Raw genomic sequence first — 20,385 nt, forward strand, 5'->3', positions numbered from 1 at the left:
GAGAGCCTGTCTCAAAAACCCAAACAACAACAAAAAAAAACTCCTTGTTTATAACATAGATAGGGAACATGAAAATGGGCCAAATAATTTAAATATCATCAGAGAGAGCCAGGAGAAGAGAGACTCAGAGATTTCAATCAGTTCAATTCACCCCTCGGTACAATTTGCTTTCTAAACCAGGTTGGAAATAACCAACCATAACCAACCGCATGCGTGAAGGCCCTTGGGGAAAGGTGTTTTGCATTATCTGCTGTGGCTTTGCCTTGCAGGGCAGGATGTTATGAAGTGGTTCCCAGATGCCCCATCGATCACCCCTCTGTTCTGAAAAACTACCTTAAATTGCACTTGCAGAGTAAACAAATTTAAGTTCTGAATGAGAATAGACTGGTTTGGGAGAGGGTCTACAAGGACAGAGATTTAGAGGGATTAGAGCAAAGCCCCATCATACCTCCCTGAATCACCAACTCACAAAATCTCTGGCTGGGGGTTAGCACAGCTGTATAGCAAGCACCTTAGCTTGTAAAGGCCCCAAGTTCAATCCCTGCCATCACCACCACCACCACAACAGAAGTCCTATGTGCCTATTTGTTTCCTACTACTCCAGCAACTTCTCAAACTTTTGAGCTGCAGAGTAGAGCAATCATTGATTGTGTGCCAGGCACTGTTGTGGGGGCTGAAAATCAACAGTGACCAGGGCTGGGAAGGTGGCTCAGTGGTAGAGTGCTTGCCTTGCATGCATGAGGCCCTGGGTTCAATTCCTCAGCACCACATAAACAGAAAAAGCCAGAAGTGGCGCTGTGGCTCAAGTGGTAGAGTGCTCGCCTTGCGCTGAAGAGCTGAGGGACAGTGCCCAGGCCCAGAGTTCAGGGGCACGACTGGCAAAAAAAAAAAAAAAGCAAGAAAATCAACAGTGACCAAATAAACTGAGCTGGGCAATCTTACCACTTACAGCTGCAGACTCAAGCGGTGTGTAGAAATAGAATGGCAAAGGAGCATCACCTGGTAGTCATGATGGGCCATATATATCGTGGCAAATGGTGTGGATTTAGGTCAAGACCTTACTCTGGTTTTATTCTCCTAATGGAGATATGGTTGGTATAGAACAACAAATAACCAAGCTGGGTGCCCATGGCTCACGCTTGTAATCCTAACTACTCAGGAGGCTGAAATCTGAGCATCCTGATTCAAAGCCAGTCCAGGCAAGAAAGGCTGTGAGCCTCTTCTCTCCAATAAACCACTAGAAAACCGGAAGTGGCTCTGTGGCCTCAGCAGTAGAGAGCTTGCCTTGAGCTGAAGAGCGCAGGGACAGAGCCCAAGCCCAGAGTTCAAGCCCCATGACCAACCCAAAAAACAAATAACCTAGGTCATTTCACCTGTAGTTCTGTAATTTGCTCCCACACAACCAGCTAGCCAATTGCATACTTCTTCCTCCTCCCTATTCTCTGTGGAAGCAAAGTAGTCAGAGTTGGATTGGGACAAAAGGACCCATATCCACACCTTGTGGTCTCAGTGATGTCAACGGATTTGCCTGTCACATATTCTATCTGTGACAGAGCCTAAAGAATCCAATCTCCGGTGGCAAGTCTGATTTCTTATCTAGGAATCTTCAGCCCTGCAAACAAACAAACAAACAAACAAACTTGAAATTCTCATGGGAAGAGCTGATGTACCTGTAGACCACCAGGGTCTCCTAACTGTTCCGTTTAGAAACATGTCTAAAGGTATTCGCTGTCTTTGGATATCCGTTTGTCTGCTTTGCCTTTTTAACACCTCAGTGCCACCTTCTGCCACCCAGAAAAATAATGAAATGAAGCAACACAAAAACCCCAAAGCAATGGTCTTTCCCAAGTTCATTGCCTAAATGAGACAATAGTCTTAATACTTTATTAACTTAAAACATTACTCTAATAAATACGTACTAACAAACATAATGCACTGCAAAAGATCCAAAAACATTTACAAATCTCATCAAAGTAAAAATACGATTTTTCCCCCTCTATGGTGTGGGGGGGGGAGGGGAGTTGAGAGACAAAGGATTCCACATGCCTACCAGCTCAGACATCTGAAAAACAATGTCAGATGAACCATAAAACTGGAGATGTACAAGAATCTTTGAAGTAACTCTTCAACTCCTTGTTGTTTAGATTTGATAAGAACCAAAGGGTTGGAGATTCTCTTGTTCACAGAATTCCTTGGAGGGAAAGCACAGACCTCAGCCACTTGGGAGGTGCCACCCTTAGCTTTGGGGTGGGGGGAGGAAGGAGCTGCGGCTTTCACCTCTGGGTCCCCACGCTCCCCGCTCTCATTGGCTGGGGTGCACCGGCCAGCGGGTCTGCCTCCCCTTTAGGCCTCTGGCTGAGTTTTCTGTTGCTTTCTGTCTGGGGTGGGGGGTAAGCCTCTGGTGTGCTCTCCCCAAGAATTCAACTCCTTCCCCAAATCCTTTTCCGAGCTGGTCCCCAGACGCAGAGACGACGGACAGTCAGCACCCAACAAACGAGGGTCAACGCTCTCTCCAGAGGGGAGAGAGGGTGATCTTCCCTCCGGCCCCCCCCAGCACCCCAGGGCCCACGGCGGGAGGGGCTTCTGTCACATCTCTGGGTGTGGGGGAGCCTGAGGCCCGGGGACCCGGCGTGGGGAGGGTCGCGCGCCCCTGTCTGGGCCCCGGCGGCTCGGGGACGGAGGGGAGGGCGGAGGGGCCGAGGAGAAGCGGGGTGAGGGGCTGGGGGGGGTCCCGAGCGGGCCGGCCGCCCCCACCCCCGGTAGTGTGGAGGAGCCGCGGGCGGCCGCGCCCGGCGGCTCATTTGAGTCCGTGCTGCGTCTCCCGGTGGCGGCGCAGGTCCACCTTGCGCTGGAAGCCCTTCCCGCACAGGTCGCAGCCGAAGGGCTTGAAGCCGGTGTGCTTGCGGCTGTGCGTGATGAGGTTGGAGCTCTGGCTGAAGGCCTTGCCGCACACCTGGCACTTGTGGGGCTTCTCGCCTGCGGGGATGGAGGGGGGTCGTGAGTTGGGGGGGACCCACGCGCCTCCCCGCAGCGGCTGGCTGCGCCCCCCTCCCGCAACCTGGGCCGTGGGAGGCCACAGGTCAGCAGGTGGGAGACTCTGCGAGTGGGGCTTCCCAGCCAAAGGCCTCAAACCCATTTCCTGCCAAACGGAAACGGCCAGGGCCGCCCGCCCGGCCGGCCCGGGAGCCCCCAGAGCAGATGCTCGGCAGGAGGTGGGCGCAGCTGCCCCACAAGCCCCGTGACCCGGCTCCAGGTCAGAGGAAGTTTTCAAATCTGACTTTCCAAGTGGGTGTTGGTTTCGGGTGGACCCGTGGAGCCGTCCCCCTTCCTCTCCCTCCCCCTTCCCCTCCTCCTCCTCCTCCTCCTCCTTCTCGATGGCCAAGTGTCTGAGACGCAGACATTCGTTTCTCCAAGCCTTATTTGAGCCACACAGTATTTCTCCGCATAGCGGATCCTTTTCTCTGTCCTTTCTTCCTGGGGGGTTATGGAACAGCTTGTCTACCACACATTAGTGACCAACAAGCAGAACAGGAGTGGGATCCATTTCCACACAGTCCCAGCATGGCATCTGAGTAGGGACTCAGCCTGGGGGGGGGGGGGTCGGGGAGGGGGAATAAAATACGAACCCCCAGTCCCTCTTCCTTGCACTTCGGTCTTCAGGCTGCAGATTTCTGGGATTAGTAATCACCCAACAAAATATATCATAACGGTTTAGGTTATGAAAAAAAATCCCAGAAATGAAGTTTGGCTATGTTTGACGGGGGCTTAATGCTTCATTCAGTCAGGATCCTAGTTGCATTCTGTTGAGTGCCTTGAACATTTTTAGGTGTAATGAGTGAACTGCAGGGAATTTTGGGGAGGGGGCATGATTAAAACAGGATTTGTTTTTATACAAATATCTACTGTCTGAGCATATTTATAGACACCAAAAGTGGGTGTTGAGACACATTGATTTGGAAGTGGCGCTGTAGCTCAAGTGGTAGAGTGCTAGCCTTGAGCTGAAGAGCTGAGGGACAGCGCCCAGGCCCAGAGTTCAAGCCCCGTGACCGACCAAAAAAAAAAAAGAGAGACACATTGATTTATTTTAAATATTCATATTCTGCAGTAAAATAGTCAGATTCTGAGTCTCAGTGGAATGCTCTTAGATACATTCCAAGATGTCCAATGCCCATGAGTTCCTGGCATTAAAATCTCTAACTTGCAGGGCACCAGTGGTTCACACCTGTCATCCTAGATACTTAGGAAACTCAGATATAAGGATGGCAGTTCAGAGCCAGCCCAGGTGGGAAAGTCCATGAAACTCATAAACAATTAACCAACCCCCCACCCCCCCAAAAAAATCCTAGAAATGGAGCTCTAGCTCAAGTGGTAGAGCACTATTCTTGAGCAAAGCAGCCCCAGATCCAGTGCCAAAAACAACAACAACAAAAACAAAACAAAAACCTAGCTGCACATGAAGTGTTAAAGCAAGAGCTAGAACTGGAAGCCAGATCACTCAAGGACCCCATGTTTTCCTTGTAGTAAATCACGCAATGGCTCTGACCTACTAGATGCCATCTACTTTAGGAGGTGGCAGGAAAGCTCAAACAAAATGACAGATTTGAAAGCACTTTGTCAATTATAGAGCATGACTGTAGGTAAGGAATTATCCTGGCCAGGCAGCTTTCTGTATTTGCCAACTCTCATGACTGAAAGCATAACATGGTAAAGCGGTCAAGCACAGACATCTGAGAGGAGAGACAGAACTGAATTCGAGCCCACGGCTACCCATGTAGCAGTATAACCTGGACCTGTTATTCCACCCTCCTGTGCCTCACTTTCCTTATCTTGAAAGTGGGAGTGAAGAATGGTTTTTGTCTCTTGGACTTGTGGCCATAAGAAAAAATATTACGAATATTAGCTAATTTTCCTTACTCAAACAGAGTTAAGTGCTCTGTAAAATAAAAACAGCAGAGGCCACAAAGCCCTTTCCGCAAAAGGCTGTGTGGGAGCCCTACAGAAAGTCCTCAATGTGTAGCAACACTCTTGCTATTTCACCAGAGCAGTGCAACTAGGGAAAAATACTTTTCCTCAGGATAGAGCACAGCGCATTCAACTGCTGGTGCTTCCAACTCAACCCCAGATCAAGTCCCCTCTGGGGAGAGCGGCATCTGTGAATGAAACTAAGACAATCTGTCTCTTTGTTTTCTGCCACTGCTGCTGTGATTCACTCCCACGGGAAAGCCTCCTCTCTCATTTGCCGGGGCCAGAAAATCGAGCCAAGGACCTTCAGCTCACCTGTGTGGATAAAGGTGTGCTTCTTCATGTCTGACTTCTGGTGGAATCTCTTGCCACAGTACTGACAGGGATAGGGCCGGGTGTCGGAGTGGATGAGCAGGTGTGTGGACAGCGTGGACGACCGCTTGAAGCTCTTGCCGCAGATCTTACAGTCAAAGCTGCGCTCCTGCAGAGGGAAGGCGCCGCACTCCTGCTGTCTGTCAGCTGGGAGTCACAGGCTCTGCACTCTAAACTAACCGAGCCCCCAGTTCTCCGGCTCCCCTGGCTACCAAACCTGCATGGTATCCCTCCATCCTCTGTCCATTTCCATTCTTGGCATGCTTCGCTCTCTCCTTGAACACACAGCCTTTAAACGCTTCAGCTACCAAAACACAACTCAACCACAGCCCTTCCACACCCGTGGCAGGCACCGGCATCGCCACCCTGCATTGCTGACACCCCTTGAACACGCTGCTCCCCGCCCTCAACAAGTACCGGTCCCCCCCACCCCCGCCACTGCGGGTGGTGGAGGAGAGGGGCTGATATTCTTTTAAGAAGTCTGTAAATCAGTATCCCCCTGCCGTCTGCCCCTCGTGCCCTCGATTCTCTGGTCCCTCTACACAGTTCTGTGTGCGCTGCTGTGTTCTTCTCCTCCCCCCCCCCCCCCCGCCCAACCACGGCTCCCAGCTAAGCTCCAATCCCCACGGGGCGCCTGGTGTTCCATAGGATTCTAAAGAACTCGGCACCCGCTGGTGATGAGCGAGTGGAGGGCGGGCAGAGGGGCTCCCGGGTGTTGCGTGGGCCGGGATCCCTCCTTCACTCGCTGCAGACGATGGGACCCCCTCGTGGGAAGGAATCGGGGCTGGTAAAGCCACACGTGTGTGCAGCTCGCATCCGTGCTCACCAACCTTCTCCGCACCCCAAAAGGAATAATGGGGCACACGGGGCTGAGACCCCAGAGTCTAGGCTGCCTGCCTGCCTGCCTGCCTAGCGGCCTGCGTGCCGGGAAGCCGCCCGCCGCCCGGCGCTCACCTGCGAGTGCACGGCCTTGTGCTGCTCCAGGCTCACGGCGTGGCCGAAGGTCTTGCCGCACATCTCGCAGGCGAAGGGCCTGGAGCCGCTGTGCGAGCGGCGCACGTGCACCTCGAGCCCGTGCGGCGTGGAGAAGACCTGCGGCGGGCGGGGCCGGGAGAGGGCGGCTGAGCGGGGCGGCGGCGCGGGGCTGGCGGGGCGCGCGGGGCGGCCGGCGGCGCGCGGGGGCCTCACCTTGCTGCACTTCAGGCACTTGTAGGAGCCGCCGCCCAGCAGCAGGCGGGTGCACAACAGCTCCGACTCCACCTTGACGCCGGCGCCCTGGTCCCCGTGGAGCTCGTGGCCGCGCTCCGGGTACAGCCGGCCCGCCGCCGCCGCCGGACGCTCGTACAGCCCGGCTGCGGCGGGCCCGAAGTCACCGTAGAGCCCCAGGCCCGGGCCGCCGCCGCCGCTCCCGGGCGCCCCGGGCCCCGCGCCGCCCGCCGCCCGCTCGGGCCCGTACAGCGCGGCCGTGTGGCCCGGCTCCGGGGCGCGCTCGCAGAAGAGGCCCAGGCCGGCACCGCGCTCCAGGGCCCCGCACGGCCGGTAGCTCTGCACCAGGTGCCGCAGGTCGGAGCCCGCCAGGCCGCTCCACGAGTAGGGCTTGAAGGGCACGGGGAAGGCCTGGGCGTCGTCCAGCGATGGGCACACCGATTTCTCCGACGCTGCGGAGGCACAGGGAGGGCGTCGGCTCGGAGCCCGCACCGGGCGCCCGCTAACCGTCCCGCTCCAGCTTCGTTAGAACGCGCGCGGCGCGGGGCCCGCGGGGCGCCGGGCGGGGGGGGGGCAGGGGAGGCGCCGCGGGGGAGAAACGCGCCCGCGGGACCCGGCGAAGAGACGCGTGGACTGCGGGGAGCACGTGGGACCCCATACCACGCGGACTTGAGCTGCGTGGGCAGGGAAAGCCGTGGCCCCGCGGCCTCCGACGGTGCCAGAGGGCGGGGGACCCACGCGATCCCGGGGCCACGGCGCGGGGGGGGGGACGGTCAAGTGAGGTTCTAATCAGACGCATTTCAGAATAAGCGCAAGAGGCCGGGCGTCCGTCGCTCTGCCCGTAATCCCGGCTACTTAGGAGGCTGAGAGCTGAGGATCACGGTTCAAAGCCAGCCCGGGCAGGAAAGTCCTTGAGACTCTTATCGCCAGTGAACCTTCAAAAAAGCCGGAAGGGGAGCCGTGCTCAAGAGGTAGAGCAAAATCCTCAGGGATCGCTCGAGGCCCTTAGTTCAAGTCCCAGGAATGGTAGAAAGGAAAGAGAAGAGAGAACAAGAGGGGGGGGGGCAGGCGACTGAGACGGGGGAGGCAAGCCCCGGGGGTCCTCCCTGCTAAGCGTCCGGTCAGGGAGCTGGGGGTGAGGATCTCCCCAGCGCCCATCTGGCCCCAGTCTGACGGGGTGCGTGCGGGGCAGGGCACGCAGCGCTTGGATCGTGTTTGGCCGCCGCCACCCTGGGGATGGCGTTTAGCGTTTCCTAGTCCGCTCGGTCGCACCCTCGGGCTCGGCGAGAGGCCGCACCCCGCTTCTGATGGCGGGGCTCGGGCTGCCCAGGCCTTGCTCCGCAGTGGAGGCCCGCGCTGCCTCCTGGACACACTCGGCGGAGCGGCCGTCTGGACAAGTCGACCCGCCGAAAGGACCCCAGTTGGGAGGGCAGTCGCCCCCCCCACCTCTGCACGACGCCCATCAAACCCCAACGAGCCCCCCCCCGTTCCTACAAAGACGGAGCTGAAGACAGATTCTCTACACACACACACACACACACACACACACACACACACACACACACACACACACACACACACACACACACACACACACACCCACCTCCCAGCCCTGGAGGGCTCAGCTCCTGCCTCTGATTGAGGTTTGGAGGTGTGGGGAGGCCCAGATTCTGGGCTCCTAACACACTGTAAACGACCAGTTCCGGTCAGCAAAACCAAACTTCGCCTCCGCTGCCACGGGCTTCCCAGTCCCACTCCATCCAAACGAATGGAAGTCTTAAACCTGGGGTTCAGGAGTCCCCACGCCCCACTCCCGCCCTCCGCGGCATCCCTCCGGGGTAGCATGGTCCCCAGGTACCATTTCTGCGCTAGGGCGGCGCCCCCCCCCTCGGCGCGGCCCCCGGCCCGCCCCGGCCCTACCTGGGGACGCGGAGGGCGACGGAGGCCTCCAGAGGTCCTCGAACTCGGAGCTGCGCTCGCACACGCTGCCGTCACAGCTGTCCGGGGACGGGGAGGCCCCGTCGGGGGCCTCGGTGAGCTGAGACTCGGGGGATGAACGGTCCCGGGCCTCCGCCTTCGCGTCGCCGGCGCTCAGCATGCCGTCTGCGGGGAGGCGTGGGGGGGAGAGCGGGTCACGGACACGCGGGGCCTGGCTGAGCTCCCCCCGCGAGCCCGTGGCCCCCGCTGCGCCCTGACCGCCCCGCATCGGGAGGAAACCCGACTGTCCCGAGCAGACACACATCAGAGGGACGTCGGGGCCGCCTCCCCCCTCCAGTACCCTCCCCCGACTCCTGGGAAATGCGGGACCCGAACCACGGCCGGCTTGGCGCCCGGCGAGCCCACCCGCCCGACGCGCGCGCGTGCCCCGCACCTGCTCGGCCTGGCGCGGGCGCCGTCTCCGGGCGGAGGGCATAGTCGGGCCCCGGCGAGCGCGGCTGGTGGTAGCTGTGAGCCTTCTTGCTCTTGACGAGGAAGGAGCGCGGCATGGTGGCTCGCCGCTCGCCCCGCTCGGCTCCAAGGATCCCCGGGAGGCGCCGTCCGCGCGCGGTCCCTCGGAGCACTGAAGGGCGAGGAGACGCGCTTGGAGACGCGGGTCGGAACCCTGGGGCCCGGAGCCTGGGCGCCCCGGCGGAGCACGCGCGCCCGCCGAGGGGACGAGCTCCCGGCCGCGGGGGCGGGGCCAGCCCTCGCGCGCCAGGTGGCACTCGGACAGGTGGCACGAGCCGCCACGGCCGTCCCGGGGCCCAGCTCCTCCCCCGGCCCGGCCCTCGCAAGCTCGGGGCTCACACTATCCCCGGCGGTCCGTTACCCCGGCTGTGGAGCTGGGGCGCGCGGATTCGCCTGGACGCCAGGGGTGCGTCGCAGGCGGCGAGGCGGAAAGCGCGAAGAGCCCCGAACCTCGCAGACGCAGACCTGGGCTGAGGAGCGGGACGCATTCGACCAGACAAAGGGGAGGGCTTGAGAGGAGGGCGCGGGGCTGGCGGCAGGGGACCAGACCTTGCCCCGTGGGAGGGATCGCGTCCAGACGAGGGCACGCGAACTCCGCTCGTGCCCCCACATTGTGGGGGGAAAAAAACGACCCCCGAAGCCTCGGGCACGGAAGCCTCAGGCACGGAGGCGAGGCACTCCCGACCCAGAGGACCCAACCTCGGAAACCGAGTCCCGGGGAGGAAGCGCTTTCCGTTCCGCTCACCCAAAGTCCTGCCTTAGGACATTCGAGTCTGGGGTGCACGCACCGCCCGGGAAACGCGCGGTGCCCCTGGTCTAGGGGACCAGGCACCCCGAAGCGGCGCCGGCGGAGGCGGGGGAGCCGGTGGGGAGCGAGCGGTCCGCGCCGTCGCTCTCCTCCACCCCCAATCAGTTCGCCTAATCTCGGGTGGGAACCCGAGCCGTCGGGGGGCGGGGCCGTCGGGGGCGGGGCCGTCGGGGGGCGGGACTCCGGGGCCGGGGTAAACGAATCTGCCGCCCTCCCGGGGCCAAGGCCACCGACGCCGGGTTTCCGAGCGAGCTGCACGTTGTCGAGGTCAGCCGCTCGGCGAGGCCCTCGCCGATCTCAGGAATCCGGGCACGCGGGCTCCAGGCCCGACCCCCACCTCTGATCCTCGGCCCCCCCCCCGATCTTCGAGGATTTCCCGATCTTCGGCCCCCCCCCATCTTTGGACCCCGTGCAGTTGACACTACGGAACCGGCTGACTCGGGATAAAGGACACGAGCCGCACGCTCCCCCTCCAAACCCCGGGCGCCCTCCAAACCCCGGGCGTGATCGCGTCCCCGTCCCCCGGGGAGCAGGGGCTCCTGGGGAGGGAGGACGGGCTCGGAACTCCCCGTCACGTTTCCCATGATCTGCGCGCCAGGACGCCTTTCGGGGTTCCCGCCTCCGTTGGCGTGGGCTCCCTAGAGTTGGGGCTCTACACCTTCCATTTCCCCCGCACCCCTCGAGCTGGGCAAGTCTACAGCACGAACGTTAAACATTAAAAAAAAAAAGCCGTTTTCAAAGCCACCCTCAAATCTGGAAGGAAGGAAAAGGGGTGAGAAGGCGCGGACGGCCTCCCCACGAGTGTCCGCGCGGGAAGTCGAGGCGTGGCCCGGGGTCGCGTGGGACCGGGTGAGCAGAGAGGCGGCCTCCCCCGCTTCCTGTCCCCCTAGGCCCGTCTCGCACCCCGGCCGGCCTTCCTGGTTCCCAGGCCGGAGCGGGGAGCCGCCGCGCGGGCGCAGCGCGTGGGAAGCCGGCCTCGAGCCGCAGCTGGCGCCCGGGGGGCGGGGCGGCCCCTCCCCGCACGCGGCCCGCGCGGGCGCCCCGGCCGCCTCGCCATCTCCCCTCCACCGGGTGAATCTCACTCCTGGGCCTCCTTTTTCTACCTTCCAACCCCACTCTGGGCACCCCCGCGGCAGGCGTGGTCCGGACGCCCGCTCGGCCGGGGTCCCGCTTGCGCCGTTGGCACGCGCTCCTCCCCCGGATCAGGGCCGGGCAGGTGTTCGAGCCCCGCCCCCGCCGCCAGGGCGTGGGGGGGGGGAGCCCCCGCAGACCTACCTGCGGTGTCCGTGTGCGGGCACCCGGCCGAGCGTGTTCACACGGAATCTTGCTTTCGGGTAGACCGAGCGTGCTGGCTTTTTTTTTTTTCTTTTAAATCTCCTTCCGAGCTCAGCCCCCAAAGCCGCAGCTTCACTTCCTGAGCGTTGCGAGCGCGCGGCGCGCTGGCCCGGGACCCGCCGTTCCCATCCCCCTCCCCGTCGGGGAGGGCCGCCTCGGCACCCGGGTCAGGAGCTGCCCCCCACCCCCAGCCCGGGTCTTTCCACCCGGTCCTCCCCACGTTTTCTGTGGGACGGCGGGGGCCATCGATGGGGAACCTGGAGGTCTGGCCACCCAGGCACTGGAAATGACTAGAAAGAAAATCGAACTATTCTTGGCTCCCCCAGAGACTTCCGCAGCGAGAAGTCACAGATTCGGGACACAGATTGACGGGCGGGGTGTGGGGGGGGGAGTAGGGGGTGAGGGCCGATCGCTAAGGGAATGGGGGGTGAGGGCCGATCGCTGGGGGAATGGGGGGGGGGCTCCCCGCCTCTCTGGCTGCGGGACCCCCCCATCCCGTCGCCTGCTGGGGCCGCGCCACCCCCGGGTGGCGGCCGTGAATCAGCGGGCCTCGCTGCCGCCGGCCTGGAGCCCGGCGGGTGACCGCGGCGTCCGCAGAGCGCAACCTGCCCGCCACCCCGAAATAGCTTGTTGTGGAAACACTTGGGGATAAATACGCCCAACGAGGCTGAAAATACCTTGACACCCAATCCCAGAGGTTTGCTCATTTCCCTTCGGATTTAGGTAATGGTTAAATTTGGAAGAGGTGGGCGAGCGGCGAGCCCCCGGGGCGGAGAGAGGGCCCGGGGCGGCGCGGCCCGAGGGCGCCCGGCGGAGGGACCCGAGCGAGCGGGGCAAGCGCGCCCTCCCAACACCGCGCGGGGGTCCCGGCTGCGAGATTAAAGGGCGCGCGCGCGGGAGGAGCGGGGCCCGCCTCGCCCCGCCCGGTCGGGCCATGTCTGGGAAAGCCGATCTCGCGCGTGGGCTCTGTCCTCGCCGGACCCCGGGCACCTGGTCCTGCGTGGGGCGAGGAGCGACCAGAATGGACCAACCCTGGTTGAGTAGAACCTTCAGTCGAGAGCTTCGTGTCCCACGGAGTCCTGGTGTCCACCGTGCACCACTGAGAAAAACGAGTGGGTGGGATTGCAACTAACAGACACCGCACCCCGCAACCCTCGCGTGGGTGTCCCGACCCCCGGTAGGGTCGAGGCCTGTTGGGGATGCGCAAAGCCTGCACCCTTTTCTGGTCCAGGTGAGAAGTATCACGTAGCTCAGTCACATTTCAATAGTAGCAGACGCCGGCGAAAGGAGGCTGACGGTCCAAGGGTTGGTTGGTTTGTTTGTTTTGGGAAAATACACTTAAAAGTTTCTGTTCCGTGTGCTGGCGCTGGCTGCAGAGTGAGCAGGTCTCCGTGTGGCCTGAGCACCTGCCCAACCACCGAGCTACCCCCTCAGCCCCGCCACCAGGGCCGCCACGAATCCAAATTATCACGAGAAGAAAATGGATTTTTATTTTGCAGTGTAAAAATCTGAAATTTGCGGGAAAGGGTGGTGTTTCAAGCATATTTTCCTAAAACTTGAGTCATCATAGTATATTCCGTTATTGTATCCCCCGATGGGCATTATCTGCTATCAGTCCTCCTTGTTCAACACACATTTTTAAAAATAAGTCAGGGGTCAGCGAACAGAATAACCTAAAGAGAAATTAAGCACAACAGCCTGTTCACACTGTATTTCTTGCACGTTTGTCTTGGCCTAAAGTGTATAATTTTCAAAGTAGTCAAAAAAAAAAAAATCCTCCAGTCTTCAAGAGAAGAAAAGAAGGCAAATTTACATTTTTACAATATAATTTTATTGTTATTATTAAGGTGTTGTACAAAGGGGTTATCATTTCATAAGTCATGTGATGAGTCCAATTCTTTTTAGACAATGTCACCCAGAAGGCAAATATTTTAAAAACAATGATAAATATAAAAAAGTGGGTTTTTTTTCCTCTCAAAGCTCATGTTCTACCACTTGAAGCACAGCTCCACTTCTGTTTTTGTTTTTTTTTTTTTGGGGGGGGGGTGGTTTATTGAAGAGTCTTGTGGACTTTCCTGCCTGGGCTGGCTTCGAAAAACAATTCTCAGCTCTTAGCCTCCTGAGTAGCTGGGATTACAGGCATATGCCACTGGTCCCCTTAATAACCAAGATACACAGAAGTGGTGGAACTATTTCCTTTACACATTAGCAAGTTCAAAGCCACCTTCCCAGCCCACAAGTTCACAGCAAGGTGCTGTGACTATTTAATAGTTAAGTTGTGACTGAAAAATCTGAAAACTTGGGTGAGGCTATGAGGAGAGCAAATGCAGCTTGAGCAGTCTTGCCTTAGAATAAATCCTTTTCTTTTAGGTTAAACTGAGTTGTAATGCTTTCATTTGTGACATCTTGAAATTTCTGAGTATGCAAAATAAAACTAGCAACTGGGACCAGGGCACTCAGAGAGAAGCCGGTGTGGGACATAGGCATTGAATCCTCCATTTGTATCTTTTACCTTTTGAATCGTGGGTGTATGACTAATATAAACCAATAAATGCACATGAAAATATTTAACTAGTGAGGTCAGGACAGCTCTAGTTGTAGCGTGTCAAATGATATTCCCTTGGGGGAGCATAGGAGACAAATGAAAAAGAGGGGGACCCAAAGAGATTAACAAGCTTTCAAAGCTGCAGCAAAGAGCCAGGACTAGAAGTAACAACACAATGAAGCTATCTTTGATTTCTCACTACAAAATCGAACATACAGAGCACCCTGCCATGCACATTTTCCTGCCCAGGCCCAGAGTTCAAGCCCCATGACTGACAAAAAAAAAAAAAGAAAAGAAAATTATTCCCTAAATGAGCACTTTGTTTACCATAAGATCTCGTTCAATGTCAAAGGAATATGGGGAGAGAGAAGGATTCAGTTGTGGGCTTGAACTCTGGACTTGGACACTGTCCCTGCGCTCTTCAGCTCAAGGCAAGTGCTCTACAGCAGCACTTCCAGTTTTTTTAGTGGTTTATTGAAGATGAGTCTCACGGACTTTCCTGTCCGGCACCTGGCTTAGAGAATAATTTTCTATTAATAGGACCTTTACAAAAATGATTTTTTTGGGGGGTCCAGTCCTGGGGCCTGAACTCTGGGCCTGGGCACTGCCCCTCAACTCTTCAGATCAAGGCTAGCACTCTACCACTTGAGCCACAGCACCACTTCTGGCTTTTTTTCTTTTTTGCTTATGTGGTGCTGAGGAATTGAACCCAGAGCCTCATGCATGCAAGGCAAGCACTCTACCACTGAGCCACCTTCCCAGCCCACAAAAATGATTTTTAACTTGGCCTTTTTGTTGTTGTTGTTCAGTCGTGGGGCTTGAACCCTGGGCTTGGGCACTGTCCCTGCGTTGTTCAGCTCAAGGCAAGCTCTCTACCACTTGAACCACAGCGCAACTTCTAGTTTTCTAGTGGTTTATTGGAGATAAGAGTCTCACAGACTTTCCTGCCCCGGCTGGCTTTGAACTGTGATCCTCAGATCTCAGTCTCCTGAGTAGCTAGGATTACAGGTGTTAGCCACCAGTGCCCAGCTTAAATTGGCCATTTTTAATTTACTAGTTGTAAGTAACATTGATGCATCTGTAGATATGCAGAACGAAATAAGCTTATACGGCCAACATTTCCAAGCTCTGCACACTCACCATCTATTCCAACCAGCATCTCATAGGTCAGAATTTCCCTCCACTGAAAGATTTGAGCTGGGCGTGGCACAACTAGCACTCAGGAGGCAGAGGCAGGAGGATCTCAGAAGCTACTCTATTTTGGGCTACACACTGAGACATTCCCTCCAACTCAGAAATTTTTTTTGGAGACATTTAAAAAAGAACATTGTAGCCAAAGGCCCTTGGCTCATGCCTGTAATTCTAGCTACTCAGGAGGCTGAAATCAAAGCCAGCCCAGGCAGGAAAGTCCATGAGACTCTGATCTCCAATTAAGAACCACCAAAAAGAAGAAGGAGGAGGAGGAAGAGCAGGAGGAGGAGCAGGAGCTGTGGCTCAAGTGGAAGAGAGCCAGTCTTGAGCAATAAAAAACTCTAAGACAGTGTCCAGGCCTTGGGTTCAAGCACTAGGACCAGCATGCACACACGTACACACGTACACACACACATGCATGCATGCACGCATGTGCACACACAGATCATTATAAGAGAATATTACTAGTCTCTTTGTTTTTCATAGAGATTTACAGTTACAATGCTAGTGTATCGGGGTGTATGGGAAGAGTGGGTGATTCTGAAATCTCCCAGAGAAGCAATGCTCCTATTCCCAGCAGACATTTCCATGTTTGCCTCACTGGCTCTTCACAGCCATGTTGCCAGGAGTGGGAAAGGAGAGCTGTGGTGTTTTGAAGAGTCAACTATGTCAGTCTCTGTTCTGTGATCTTGGGCAAGTTAGCTCACCCCTTCCGACCTCAGAGTCTCCTCTTTGGAGTCAAATGCCAGTGTGACACTGCAGGATGTGTGGCGAGCTTTTGGTTTTCACTCCTTCCTCTGGGTATCGCGAATGAGGAATGGGCCTCAGGGGTAACTAGTGCCTGGAATCCTGGCTCCTTTGATTGCCAAGCTGAGAAGTGAGGAACGTGGCTTGAAGACCTGGGCAAATCTTTGGGGCTCTTATCTCCAATGAACTGGCGAAAAGCCAAAAGTAGAGATGGTAGAATGCCAGCCATGAGTGAAAAAGCCAAGCACGGGGCTCTGCTCATGTATGCATAGAGAGACAGAGACAGAGACAGATGGAGAGAATGAAGAATGTTACAAGTTAAGGAGTCCTAGATTTTAAAAAGCTTTGACATTTACATAAATTATATTATCTATAATTCAGTAAAGTATAAAACCCAATAAAACAACTTCCCAATATATTTACTCTTTGCTTGAAAAGAATTTCTTCTTTCTAATTTTGTTTTGCCGGTCCTAGGGCTTGAAATCTGGGCCTGGGTGCTGTCCCTGAGCTTCTTTTTGCTCAAGGCTAATGCCCTACCATTGAGCCACAGTGCCACTTCTGTATTTTTTGAGTAGTTTATTGGAGATAAGAGATTCACAATTTTCCTGCCCCAGTTGGCTTTGAATAGCAATCCTCAGATCTCAGCCTCCAGAGTAGCTAGGATTACAGGTGTGAGCTACCAGTGCCCAACCATAAACTATTTCTTATAGTAAGGACTATGTAAATAAAAATTATTGCATAAGAACATTATGTGGCATCCCATTACTATATGCCATTTATATATTTAGATATCAGCTAAAAATATAAAACATCATAATATTCTTCCTTGTCTTTAAAACATAATCTTTCATGATTGTAATTGCTACAAAAAGATTCTGTCAACTAGATTAGATTTACTCAATACTGATCTTAGCATTTTGTTTTTACATCTTTATTTTTACTATTTTAAGTAATTAAGTAATTGAAAGTTTTCTGGATTTGTGGGGATGGTGCTAGAGATTAAATCAGGACTTTGTGTGTACCCCACATTTTAAGGTATTCTTTTACTACTAGAGGTTCTGGATCCAGCTATGAATATTGCTATGTCCTTTGATATACACCAGGATAAATGCCTTGGCTAGCATCTTTGTGTAATGCATAAACTAAAAGGAATGGTATCACTTCATACGTAACTAAAGTACTACAAAAGTCAAGTATAGAAAAGTTAGACCTGAATTAAAGACCAGCTGTAGCACTTGTCTTTATTTTAGTACAAAAAGGTATTTTGTTTGTTACACAGTGGCCACACCCTGTCAGTTTGCCATAATTTTACCCATGTGGTATCTAAAAACAACATTTCATTTTTGTCTTTAGATTAGCTGTCTTAGTGAATGTAGTCAGATAGGAATTACATTTTTTAAATTGTATGAATTCAAGGAAAATGCAAAAGGATAATTGTGTATAGACAAATGTAAGTTTTAGATACATAATTCTCTCTTTTATAAGCAGCAGGCTATCAAAATAATATTCAGATAACACCATAGAATGTGATTTCATGGTACCATCACTTATGGAAAATGAGTAACGCTTTTTTTCTTTTTAATTGACATGTCAAAATTGGGAAGTGAGGTAAAGGAGAAAATTGGAGATAAATGAGTAAGACTCCATCTTAATAATCTGAACCTTTCAAACTTAAAGAAGAACATCATTTTTAATAAACACTGTGGGACTGGTATGTCAACATATTGCACTATAAAATACAATCTATTACTATAAAATTAATTTACATAATGATTTCAAACATCTGAAGGAGACAGAAGGGATCTGTTAGCTTTGGTGTTCAGAGTTCAAATATGAAAACTGCATTTTTACATTGTTCCTAAGAATATACTGACTGCCGAGTGTTGTCTTTGTGTGGGCTGTATTCTATGACTCCTCATAGACACACAGTCAGTGTGAACTTTTATGGAAAAAAGTAGTAGATTTTACTGAGTGAATGGAAAAAAACATTAACAAGAGTGAAAATTCTTCTCTTGAATTTTTCATCATTTCCTCCAGAATGCATAGTGATCATTTCACCCCTCACCCCCAGATGATACCCAGAGGCTGCATATTTTAATTTAAAAAAATGACTCACAAAACCCAGCCTCCTGGAAAGGAAGGTGTGACCCCATCTCTAATGAGCAGGTGGGAGTCCAGGCTCCTGGGAGCCTCGGGGCACTGTGGCAGGGCCCTAGTTTGCAGGAGATCAGCTCACATCAATACCCAGAGGCTGCCCCTGAGAAGCCAGCCCTGGAGAGAAGAGACAGCAGACCGTGGAGGGTTCCAGCCTTTGCATCTGTTCTGTTCTGAGCAATGGAAGGAAAGCCTGGAAGTTCTTCCAAGCAGACATTCATGCAATTTCTGTCTCATGGATTCTTAGCCACAAACTTTATAAGAAATCCAGGTTGGTGTGTTGAAATATTGCATGTACACTTTTCTGTTTTTCTAGATTGGTTAAAAATATATTCGATTTAACTTCCTTTTTCTTTTCTTTTTAAAAAAAGAACCCAGATTCTGATATCTAGTATATCTTTTAATACAACTAAATCTGTTGATTCAAAATCTTGTCTCTGCATCAAACCACACTGCAAAAGCTTAGAGTCCGAAGACGTGTGCTGTTGCTGACATGAGAGGAGACGGGAGTCAGGCTGTGCACAAGCAATAAATGCTTGTGCAAACAGAAAATAGCTGAAGTTGTACAGGAGGCAGAGCTATGAGCTGGGACATTTGAAAAGCTTAGAGTCCGAAGACGTGTGCTGTTGCTGACATGAGAGGAGACGGGAGTCAGGCTGTGCACAAGCAATAAATGCTTCTGCAAACAGAAAATAGCTGAAGTTGTACAGGAGGCAGAGCTATGAGCTGGGACATTTGAAAAGTGAACAAAACAAGAAAACAAAACTTATTTCCAAGTCTCATTATTAAAATGTGGGGTTTTTGTTTTTTTGTTAGTCATGAGACTTGAACTCTAGGCTTGGGCGTTGTCCCTGAGCTCTTTAGCTCATAGCGAGCACTTTACCACTTAAGCCACAGTGCCACTTCTGGTTTCCTGGTGTTTAACTGGAGAGGAGTCTTTCGGGACTTTTCCTGCTTGGGCTGGTTCTAAACCTCGATCTTCAGATCTCAGCCTCCTGAGTACCTAAGATTACAGGTGTGAGCTACTGGTGCCCAGATTAAAATGTGTTTTTGTGTGTATGTGGTTTTGTTTTATTTTGTTTTGGTCATGGGATCTGAACTCAGGATGCTGTCCCTGAGCTTTTTCACTCAAGGCTAGCAGACTACCACTTGGAGCCACAGCATCACTTCTGGGTTTCTGGTGGTTAATTGGGGATAAGAATCCCATAGACTTTCCTGCCCAGGCTGGCTTTGAACTGTGATCCTTAGACTTCAGCCTCCTGAGTAGCTAAGATTATAGGTGTAAGCCCCCGGTGCCAAGAGTGTTTTTATTTTTATTTTTTTGTTGGTCATGGGGCTTGAACTCTGGGCCTGGGCACTGTCCCTCAGGTCTTCAGCTCAAGGCTAGGCCTCTACCACTTGAGCCACAGTGCCACTTCCGGTTATTTATTTTTTTCCCCAAGAGTGTTTTTCTAGCGTAAAAAAACATTTTAAAGCAGGCCCTGGTGGCTCACACCTATAATCTTAGCTACTCAGGAGACTGAGATCTGAGAATCGCAGTTCAAAGCCAGCCTGGGCAGGAAAGTCCGTGAGACTCTTATCTCCAATTAACCATCAGAAAACTGGAAGTGGCGCTGTGGCTCAATTGGTAGAGCACTCACCTTGAGCTGAAGACCTCAAGGATAGTGCCCAGGCCCAGAGTTCAAGCCAAATGACCGAACAAAAAAAAAAAAGGCTGGGCATCGGTGGCTCCACCTATAATCCTAGCCACTAGAAGGCTGAGATCTGAAGATCATGGTTCAAAGCCAAACTGGGCAGAAAGGTCTTTCAGACTCTTATCTCTCATTAGCCCAAACCTCCAATAAAATCTGGAAGTAGAGCTGTGGCTCAAGTGGTAGAGCACTAGCCTTGAGAAAAAATATATCAGAGACAATAGTTGGCCCTGAGTTTAAGCCTCAAGTCCAACAAGAAAAAAAGTCTAGCCAGATGCCACCTATAATCCTACCTACTCAGAAGGCTGAGATGTGAGAATCCTGGTTTGAAGCCAGACCAGGCAGAAGTATCTGTGAGACTTATCTGTAGTTAATCACAGAAAAAGCCTGAAGTAGCACTGTGGCTCAAGTGGTAGAATGTAACCTTGAACAAAAGGAGCCCAGGGAGAGTGTTCAAGCCCAGGACCAGGAAAAAAAAAAAGTCTCATGGACTTTCCTCTCAGCCTCCTGATTAACTAGGCTTACCAGGCATGAACCACTGGCACCTAGTAGAATTTTTGTAAATATTCTTTTTCTTTCTTTTTTTTTTTTTTGTGTGTGTGTATGGGGTCAGGGGGAGGGGGTGTTACTGGTACTGGGGCTTGAATTCAGGGCCTGGGCACCGTCCCTTAGCTTTTTACTCAAGGCTGGTGCCACAACTTGAGCCACAACTGCACTTCCTGCTTTTTGGTGATTAATCAAGGATAAGAGTCTCACAGACTTTCCTGCTTGGATTGGCTTTGAACCATGATCCTCAGATCTCAGCCTCCTAGGGGCACTGTGGCTCAAGTGGTAGAGTGTTCACCTTGAGCTGAAGAGCTGAGGGACAGCATCCAGGCCCAAGTTCAAGCCCCGTGACCAACAATAACAAAAAAAGTGTCCCACAA

General features: G+C 53.7%; 1 protein-coding gene across 1 annotated transcript; it reads right to left on the reverse strand.

The window, feature by feature from the left end:
- Nucleotides 1-1,729: 1,729 nt before the first annotated feature.
- Nucleotides 1,730-11,160, reverse strand: Gfi1 (growth factor independent 1 transcriptional repressor). The gene is made up of 7 exons (XM_070007286.1): nt 11,072-11,160; nt 8,912-9,100; nt 8,461-8,643; nt 6,523-6,992; nt 6,289-6,426; nt 5,278-5,443; nt 1,730-2,976 (listed from the first exon to the last, which is right to left on the reverse strand). Exons 2-7 carry the CDS (start codon nt 9,024-9,026, stop codon nt 2,798-2,800), a joined length of 1,251 nt encoding a protein of 416 aa, XP_069863387.1. The 5' UTR covers nt 9,027-9,100; nt 11,072-11,160; the 3' UTR covers nt 1,730-2,797.
- Nucleotides 11,161-20,385: the final 9,225 nt, after the last annotated feature.

Source organism: Dipodomys merriami, unplaced genomic scaffold, assembly GCF_024711535.1.
Source record: "Dipodomys merriami isolate MVZ:Mamm:240054 unplaced genomic scaffold, mDipMer1.0.p SCAF_7, whole genome shotgun sequence".
NCBI classification, from domain to species: domain Eukaryota; kingdom Metazoa; phylum Chordata; class Mammalia; order Rodentia; family Heteromyidae; genus Dipodomys; species Dipodomys merriami.